The following is a 10,228-nucleotide window of genomic DNA, read 5'->3' as shown; positions in this document are numbered from 1 at the left end:
ATCCATTCTTCTGAATATCTTCTGAAAATCACTGAGAATTATGAATCAATTCCGCCACTTCAACGTTGACACTCGATGTACTGTCTGGTTCATGAGTGACTAACTTGCGTGACGTTTCTTCATGTCTTGACTTTGACGCTTTGATTTTCTTCAGATTAAATCCTTGTAATTAATGATACCCTGACGAGATCTCTGTCACTTGATTAAATCCACGATCTTGATTTATATCACTGAGGCATGATCAAATTCTTGAACTTCTTCCAGTGAATTAACTCCTCAAGTCTGTAGATGAACCTTGTTTCTGAATCCTTTGACATATATTACTTTGCGAGATCTCTCTGACGGTCGATCCACTATTTACTTATTACATTCTTATTTGAGTTGAGTTGAATCCTCTAATATACAAATAGGCTATGACATATGACTTACAATAACTGTTGTCTATTTACAGGAAAACGTGGCACCATCTGATTGGTGGAAAATACTTCACCCGGATCGCTTGGTTGGCAAAATCTCACCCATTGATTGACTTCACCTATATCATTTAGTTGACACAATAAGAGCCCTTGATTTCCTGAAGGTGTCACACAAAGGTTTTTTTAAAAAAATGTTGTGTTATATCGAATTCTTAAATTTTAAAAAATAATTTTTTAAAATAATTTTTTAGACGGTCCAACCGTAAGGATATTAAATTATATATATTTTAGTCATATAAAAAATTATAAAAAAAAATTCAAACTAATATTGAATGACCTTATAAGGAAAACTCGGTAAAATTACTACTACCCTAAACGAGATTCTTTCCCAAATAACAAAATAATTTATTAAAATTATTTTTTAGACGATCCAACCGTACGAATGTTAAATTATATTTATTTTAGTCATGTGAAATTTTTTTAAAAAAAAACATATCTTGCATTACTTTATAAGGAACATCCAGTAAAAGTAGTATTCCCTATAATGAGATTCGTTCCCGATCAACAAAATATTTTTTTAATAATTTTTTTAACGATCCAACCGTACGGATGTTAAAGTATATAGATTTTAGTCATATGAAAAAAATTATAAAAATAATTCAAACTTATATTGAATGACTTTATAGGGAAATTCCGGTAAAAGTACTATTACCCTTAATAGGATTCTTTCCCGAATAACAAAATTATTTTTTAAAATTATTTTTAGACGATCCAACCGTATGGATGTTAAAGTATATATATTTTAGTCATATGAAAAAATTATAAAAAAATAAAACTTATCTTGCATGAGTTTATAAGGAAATTTCGGTAAAATTACTATTACCCTTAACAAGATTCTTTCCCGAATAACAAAATTATTTTTTAAAATTATTTTTTAGACGATCCAACCGTACATGTGTTAAAGTATATAGATTTTAGTCATATGATAAAATTATAAAAAAAATAAACTTATCTTGCATGACTTTATAAGAAAATTCGGTAAAAGTACTATTACCCTCAACGAGATTCTTTCTCGAATAACAAAATTATTTTTTAAAATTATTTTTTAGATGATCCAATCGTACGGATGTCAAATCATATAGATTTTAGTCATATGAAAAAATTATTAAAAAAAATTAAACTTATCTTACATGACTTTATAAGGAAAATTCGATAAAATGACTAATATTTACTTGAGACTCGTTTACGATTGTCTGAAAATTAATCAAACAACGGGTTTTACGACGTAATCCGTCATTTGATTACAGACCACAGTTTATTCTCACTTAACCGTTGTAGAACGGAAACTCATACAACGTCTTTTAAATTATTTGTTATAAACTGTTATAGAAATACTAAAAGTACAACGGTTTTGTATTATTTTTATGAAACCATTGTCTCTCACAAATTAGTATTTAATGCAGTTTAAGACCTATTATTTCAGAACTAATGATCTTTAAATGTTTATATAAATATTTATATTTACGTATTTGAAAATTGAATAAAAAATTACATGAAAAGAATATTTTTTAGGACAAATATCACTCAAGTTGAAAGAGATGCTACACTACACCACCATAATTGTTAGCGTCGACTAATAATAAACATTTTTTTTAATTTTTAAATAAAATAAAAATTAATTATTTATTTAATTTTAAAAAATAATTAATTCTAATAAAATTATTAAAAGTACAACCGCAAACATGATATTCATTCTCGATTAGTTTACAAGTACGATCCTACAAATATAAAAATATATTAGTTTTTTTCAATATTAAAAAAATTAAAATTGTTAAATTTATTATATATTATGTTATAAGAATGATTTCGTAAATTTATTTGTAAGACAAGAGTTTTTATGGAATTTTCTCGTTATAATTGCTTTACCCATTTAACTTTTTGTTTCCCCTTCTTTTGTTTTCATTACCCACTTCCCCTTCCACCTCTTTTTACAAAATTCCCCAGCCCCTTTTATCTCCTTCTCTCTGTAAACATAAACAAGTATATTGGTATAAGTGCTCAAATATTTAATAAATTTAAATAAATTATTTTTATATTAATTTACCACAAAAATATAAATAATTTAAATAAATTATTTACATTTGTTAGTGCTCAAATATTTAAATAAATTTAAAATAAATAAGATTTAAAATTAAAGAAATATCAAAAAAAGAAATTAATTTTTTATAAATTTTAAAAGAATAATGAAGCAAAAATTATATTTCTCAAATTAATTTATTGGTTTTAATTTATTTCCCCTTAACATTTCATTTCCCTCTTAACATTTCATTTCCCCCTTTTTTTGTTTTGACTCCCGCTTCCTTAATATTCACTCCTCCTTCCCCCTTTTATCTCCTTATACACACAACACACAGGAACCCACCTCTCTCTTCTACTGGATCTCAATCCACCAAACGCATCTGGGTTAATTTATTATTTTAGGACTTCTACTGCATCTGGGTTGAGAAATATCGTCCTCAATCACTCGCTGATGTCGCCATTCATCAAGATATTGTCGATACTAGTAATCTCCTTCTTGACCCCCTAATTACATTTTACAGGGATATGTACTTATGTATTTATGTGTATTTAACATCATGTCTGTTTCTTTTAGTGTATTGTTATGTTTTTTGTGACATTTCGTCGAACAGTTTATAGGCTACTAGTAAATTTAGGGTAAATGCTTGTTTAATTTGATAATTTTATTGTATGTATAGTTTGTGACATTGTGGACCGCTTGACCATTTATGTACCAGGTAAAAAGCATTATCCTGTGTTATTTAAGGATTTAGTTATGAACAATGTTTTGAACTAGACTAGAAAGTGTTGGAAGTTGGCATATCAAGTCTTACTAATTTTCTATCTTCTCTTTCGAAATTTGTTTTTTGGAGTCACTCTTTTTCTCATTTTATTATTAGCTTTACTTCTTTGCAAACAGTTTGAACTGGACGTTTTAAGGATTCACAGTAAACTAATTTCTTAGGCTATATTCTTTTGATGAATTGATTATTAAACTACAGAGCTTCATGCGAGGCTGTCTCTGTTATTCTTGGTTAAACACCGATATTTACTTATTATAGATGCCTATTAAGAAGATGTACATGGTGCTTGAAATGGTAGCTCAGAGAGAAGAAGGCGGGGGAGCAGAAACCGTCTAATCATAGAAACAAACGATCAACATTTCACATTTCCACGAATGTGTCAAGAATGCTGTCAGATTTTAGAAATAGTTTTAAGCTCTTTCATGGCTGCTTAAGAAAATTGTTTTTAGTAAACCCTGCGTATGAAATTGTCAAACCGTTGTGTATAAAATATGACATTGCATTTTTTAGTTTTCTAAACCGTTGTCCAATATAATTAATACATGTTTTCTTAGTAGCAAAAACTTGTAATAATATCTTTTTAACAATGCTTTGTATGTGTCAAAAACTTGTAAAAATATATTTTAGCCAAAAGTTTTGTAAAATTAAACTATTGTAAATTAAACAATCACACAATTCTTTCGGACAACATAACCGTTGTCTTAAGTCATTTCAGACAATGAATCTAGTTTTAGAAAGTGTTGACTATAGAAATGAAGGACAACACATCGTTTCACGAGAACCGTTGTGTTAATGATTTCAGAGGCTGGTATCCTTCTAAAAACCGCATGACTAATATACTATCTTACAACCCTCTATAATGAAATCCGTCGTCTAATCCAACCTTTCTAACAATGCTTCCTTACGACTTTCTGTTGTCTTCACTTAACTCAGACAACGGACAGGTTATCTGACTATCAGATAACATCTCAATACTCAACGGAATTTGAGGGTTTCAGTTGTCTGATCCTGTTTTTCTTGTATTGATCTTTTGTGGCAGGGGCAGATTGCTAGTATATAAACAGTCAGATAACTTTATTAGTACGAGGCATTTTTGGATGTGCCCAAAAACAAATCCACTGACCCTTTAAAGCTTGAATTTCTCAACTCACTTCGTGGTAAAGAAGATATGCACTTCTTGCTGGTTCACGATCTTCTTCTGTTGGCATGCATCGCTTCCTTTTATCAGATATGGCCATGAAAGGAAACCTATTATGTACATTGAAACAAATAACCATGATTTGCATTCCTTTTCAACATGTAATACCTGCTAGGGTCAATTTCAACAAGCAATGTTTTCCTAAATGCATTTGATTGAGGAAATTATGATTGACCGGCGGAATATGTGCATACAGTTTTCTTGATAGCTTGACGGTGACCCTTGTTTGGGAGATAACTGTAGCAGGCATTCTTCCTAATCTCTCGAATTTTGAATACGTGTATAACCCAGGGGAGCCACGCAACATAATATATATGCACATAGGTTTTGCAAGTTAGTAATATTCTCAATCTAGCAATAATTAAGTTGTGTACTTGAGGGTCACCTTCTGTCAAAATTAATTTGAGGGATATTCTTGGCAATAGAACTCCATTTTCTTTTAAATGAAAGCTCCACCTTGTTTTCATCCTCGGCTACTACGTACTAAAATGTGTTGTTTCCAGCGTACATAGTTCAAATTTTATTTAATTTGCGGTCGGTAAAATCCTGTTTCTTGTAGTGCAAAGAGTGTATATCATTATCTAGTACTATTGTGAAAATTTCCATAAATGTATTTATACAGAAAGAGAAGTTGTATAGCTGTCTTGAGCGATTTGAGCATCTTCTTTCTCGGCACAAATTAGAACTCAGTATCTAAATTAAACAGTAAAATAAAGATGTCCATGGAGTGTAAAAGACTAGAAAACCTATAAAGGATAGAGAACTGAAGAATCATAAAAACTATTAAATTGTGTACAGATTCATGAAATTTACAGATACTAAGTCTAAAAATATTGTTTTTTGAAATTTTTGTTTCGCATTAAACTTGAGGCATATAATTTGTGTGTGTGCCAACTTCTTTTTAAAATTTTGGGCACAACAAATATGATGGACCGGATGATCAACAATCAAGTGAGGGCAATTAAAATTTATAATGTGCTTGATTTCACCTTATGTAGCTTGGACCTAAATCAGTTTCCAACGGGGGCGGAACCAAGAATTGAAAGTCGGGTGACCTTGAAAAGTCTTTTAAGGCATGATAAGCTATCTTTTGATTCTTTTTTCTTCAACCGACCATACACTTAAAATCTCAATGTTCCGTATTTATTGATGACTCTAAATCTAAATCTTATTCTAAAGTCTCTTAGTATATATAGTTTTTTTAACTCAGATTTACAAATACAGATAATTTTCATTTGAATAAGCTGACTATATAGCAGAGCAATGAGTTTCATATATCTTTGGGCTTGTCAAAAGTCAAGGTCAGTATATACTATATAATTACATATATATTTTTTTTAAGAAAAACATGATTGGCTTAAGCCCTGGAGTCACTACTAGACATACTAGACAAAGTGTAATAAACATCACACTTTATACATCGGTTATAGTGTACACCAATGTAAAAAGTCTTTATTACATTATATTATCTTCATCGATGTTATAAGTATGATCTAAAAACACACAGCATCGCGCGTTCCCCATTTCCCCCATTAACCAAGTTTTTCATTCCATCTTCAAACACCCCCTCTTTTCAACTTTTGCCTTAGTTTTTTTTTCAAAAGAGGCTCTTTTCAATTATTTACACTTAAAAACATATAAAAAAATTAAAATAAAAGATCAAATACATACATATCCAAATCTTGGTAAAACATAAAATTAAAAAACAAAACTTTTACTCCAACCCGACTCTCTCTCTCTGTCGAAGAACAGTTTGCTCAAGAACTCAATTGAAGAACAAAAAGATTGTGCCCAACGCTGGTGAAGATCTGATAGCTCAGTACAAAAGCACATCTCTCCCAGTCAAAAACAAGTTCGGAAACTCGAGTTTGGAGGTTGGAAAATTTTTGATTCGGAGGTTTAAAGATATCTGAACTACAAGGAGGAGTTTATTTAGTTAGAAATAGTTAATAGAGTTGAGTAATTATTCGAATTGAGCATGCTAATTATTTGAGGCTTTGTTTACGTGGGTGTTTGAATTGAGCATGTTATTCTGGGGACATCACGCTAGTTATGACATCGTGCATTCCTGTTATGTGACTAGTGGATTTCTGGAAATGTTGTTGAACAAACCATATGAGCCATTTCAACTCTATGCGACTAATATAATACTTATACATATTGATTGAATTTGTGTTATCTGTTTTCTATTGTTTAAAATTATATTGGTTAATTTTCTTCTTACATTCCACGTCATGTCTTTCACTGGGGAAACAATACAGCTGATAAGTGTATGATAGCAAGATTCGTATTGCTTACACAACTAAAAAGTACTATCAAATAGACTCAGGATTAGGATTTGGAGCAGCTGTAACGCGTGTCTTCTGCTGGTGGCCTGCCATAAACATAAGACAATAAGATCCAAAATTATCTTAAGAAAAGGGTATGCTGGTGGAATGGTCATGAACGTTATTACATCAAGCATGAGTGGTGGCATGTATGTTAACATATCTATTTTTTTGACGAAATGCTATTTCATTATTCCAAAGACTCATTCGAGATATAAGATCTAACATTAACTGGGATAGATCCCCAGTCAAATACACGATCAGGGTAAATATGAGACACATGAGCTAATTCATGTGCCGACATATTCGTAGACCATTTAATGAAATACAACCTTACGTTGTTTAACTCGCGGACTAAATTTCTACACTACATTATCACCTTTTCAAGTCTAGATCGCAGAGATGTAGCATTTCTGATCAACTGAATAACTACTAAGCAATCTGACTCAATAGTGATAGTTTTTTTCGTCCATTCCTTAGCACTGTTGGAAACGAAAAAATGGACCTCACAAATGTTTATATTTTTGATAATAAATCAAACACACAATTGTATATATTAATAACAATAATAAGCTACAACTTTTTCACTCTTGACATAAACACAAGGCTGCTGGCTATTTTTCTCAACAAAGAGCTTCAGCTTTGTTCTGTTTTCTCAACAACTATTCTGTGTTTTTTTCTTTTCAGGTGTGTTTTTTTTTACAAACAAATACTTAACCTATATTTATACTACTTGATGATACCGCGTGAAACTTAGCCAGCTGCATGCATGCTTTCTTTGACATTTACTGTCTAGTTAATACATGAGGACTTTAAGCTAACATTGTTTTACTTCAAACCTAGATGAAGTCTTGTAATCTGCCAGCCTACCATGTTCTACGCCATCATATTTATTTAGCTACTGCGTGTACACTTCTAAGGGTGACACCTTTTCCATTTGTGCTTACACATATTTGACCATCAATCTTGCATACTGTAACATTTATTTTGCCCACCATTTATCATGGGTTTAGCTAGCTGCTGATATTGATGCTTGACTTCCTATCATGTTAGATATTTAAAATATTTATTCGAACCAGCTGTTGTGATATCTTCTAGAGAGAGTTTGACTTCTAACACTCCCCCTCAAACTCGACTTTCCATCCCGAGCTTTTCTTTTACTTTTGCAAACACGTCCGGCTTTAATGGCTTCGTAAAGATATCCGCTAAATTTTCTTCGGTCTTGCAGTGTACCAGTTCCACAATTTTATCATTTACTTGTTCGCGAAGAAAATGATATTTTATGTTGATGTGTTTGCTGCGACTGTGTGACACTGGATTTTTCGCGAGAGAAATAGCGGATTTATTATCCACATAAATTTGAACCGGACCTTCCTTCGCAATATTTAACTCGCCCAATATGTAGCCTAGCCACATAGCCTGACATGCGCATGCTGCTGCTGCCATGTACTCCGCCTCACATGTTGAGAGGGCAACTGTCTGCTGCTTTTTTGATGACCACGAAAATATCGCTGAACCAATATGAAAAACATAGCCTGAAGTGCTTTTCCCGTCATCCAAGTCACCGCCATAGTCACTGTCTGAGTAGCCAACTAATTTTGAATTTTGAGAATGCGTGTAAAACAGACCTTGATCAAGTGTACCTTTTATGTACCTCAAAATCCTTTTAGCTGCCATGAAGTGATCTTGTTTCGGCTTTTCCATGTACCTACTGACCAATCCAACTGCATACATTATATCTGGACGAGTAAAAGTTAGGTACCTCAGACTTCCAACCAAACTTTTGAACAACGTCGGATTTACCGAATCCCTTATTGAATCAACTCTGAGCTTTATGCTCGGTTCTGCTGGCGTGCTTACTGGCTTGCATTCCTCCATTTTGAACTTCTTTAAAAATTTACCACTTGTTGGAAACGAAAAAATGGACCTCACAAATATTTATATTTTTGATAATAAACCAAACACACAATTGTATATATTAATAACAATAATAAGCTACAACTTTTTCACTCTTGACATAAACACAAGGCTGCTGGCTATTTTTCTCAACAAAGAGCTTCAGCTTTGTTCTGTTTTCTCAACAACTATTCTGTGTTTTTTTCTTTTCAGGTGTGTTTTTTTTTACAAACAAATACTTAACCTATATTTATACTACTTGATGATACCGCGTGAAGCTTAGCCAGCTGCATGCATGCTTTCTTTGACATTTACTGTCTAGTTAATACATGAGGACTTTAAGCTAACATTGTTTTACTTCAAACCTAGATGAAGTCTTGTAATCTGCCAGCCTACCATGTTCTACGCCATCATATTTATTTAGCTACTGCGTGTACACTTCTAAGGGTGACACCTTTTCCATTTGTGCTTACACATATTTGACCATCAATCTTGCATACTGTAACATTTATTTTGCCCACCATTTATCATGGGTTTAGCTAGCTGCTGATATTGATGCTTGACTTCCTATCATGTTAGATATTTAAAATATTTATTCGAACCAGCTGTTGTGATATCTTCTAGAGAGAGTTTGACTTCTAACAAGCACAACTCAATGCTTCTTTAATTGCCAAAGCTTCACCTAAAGTCAGGTTCATTACCTCTGAAAAGCATGTGGTTTTAGCCGATAACATATGACATGCATGGTTCCGTACCACCAATCCTAGTCCTGAAGCTCCCTTGTTCTCAAAGATTGCTGCATCCACATTGATCTTTACTTCATCTTATTATGTCTTTGCCTAGTAGATTGCACCATCCCCTACAATAGGAGGTCGAAGAGGTGCCCTAGTATACCTACCCTGAGCTGTCGTCCACTGTGAAAGATACTCCCATGCCTTAGCAACAATTCTCATCGAGTTCCAGCTTTTATTACTCCACACCAAATCGTTTCTGGCTCTCCAAATAGACCAACACAAGGTGATGATCTTTGTAGTAGCTTGTTTCAGTTGTCCTGATAAGTTTATCTCCAGCCACTCAGCAAATTCCATTGTCTCATTCGTACTAATATTAGGATTATGGATTTGCCAAAACAGAGCTACAACCTTACATTGCACCAAACTGTAAAAAATTGATTCAGCCTCCTCATGACAAACCGGACAAATATTGTTGATTTGAACATGCTTAGTCTGCAAGAGCATCTTAGTTGGTAAGCAGTACGAGATCGCTCGCCAAACTAAATTTAGAGCCTTTGGAGGAGCCTTAATCTTCCACAAACTCTTCCAAATGAAATTATTATTAGCTGCATTCCACGAACCTTTATGTTCCTGTAGAAGCTTGTAAGCACTTCTTACTGAATACTGCCCAGAGTTTTCCATCTTCCAGTACAAAGTATCTTTATCCAGATCTTGTTCCCTTCTCGTGTTTGTAATATAGTGCTGATCTCTTGTGTCAAAAATATCTTTAATGATATCCATATCCCATTCTTTAGTC

The 10,228-nt window shown here is 32.6% G+C and overlaps 1 protein-coding gene across 1 annotated transcript; it reads right to left on the bottom strand.

Moving 5' to 3' along the window:
* Positions 1–7,927: 7,927 nt before the first annotated feature.
* LOC141691515 (secreted RxLR effector protein 161-like) lies at positions 7,928–8,680 on the bottom strand. The gene has a single exon (XM_074496248.1). It carries the CDS (start codon positions 8,678–8,680, stop codon positions 7,928–7,930), a length of 753 nt encoding a protein of 250 aa, XP_074352349.1.
* Between the last annotated feature and the right edge of the window lie 1,548 nt (positions 8,681–10,228).

Source organism: Apium graveolens, chromosome 10 (assembly GCF_009905375.1).
Source record: "Apium graveolens cultivar Ventura chromosome 10, ASM990537v1, whole genome shotgun sequence".
NCBI lineage: Eukaryota > Viridiplantae > Streptophyta > Magnoliopsida > Apiales > Apiaceae > Apium > Apium graveolens.
Note: the sequence above shows the minus strand (reverse complement) of the source record. Positions and strands in the feature narration are given on the sequence as shown.

Coding starts and splice junctions, on each gene's coding strand:
- LOC141691515 (XM_074496248.1), bottom strand. CDS start 8,680: ATGGAGGAATGCAAGCCAGTAAGCACGCCAGCAGAACCGAGCATAAAG.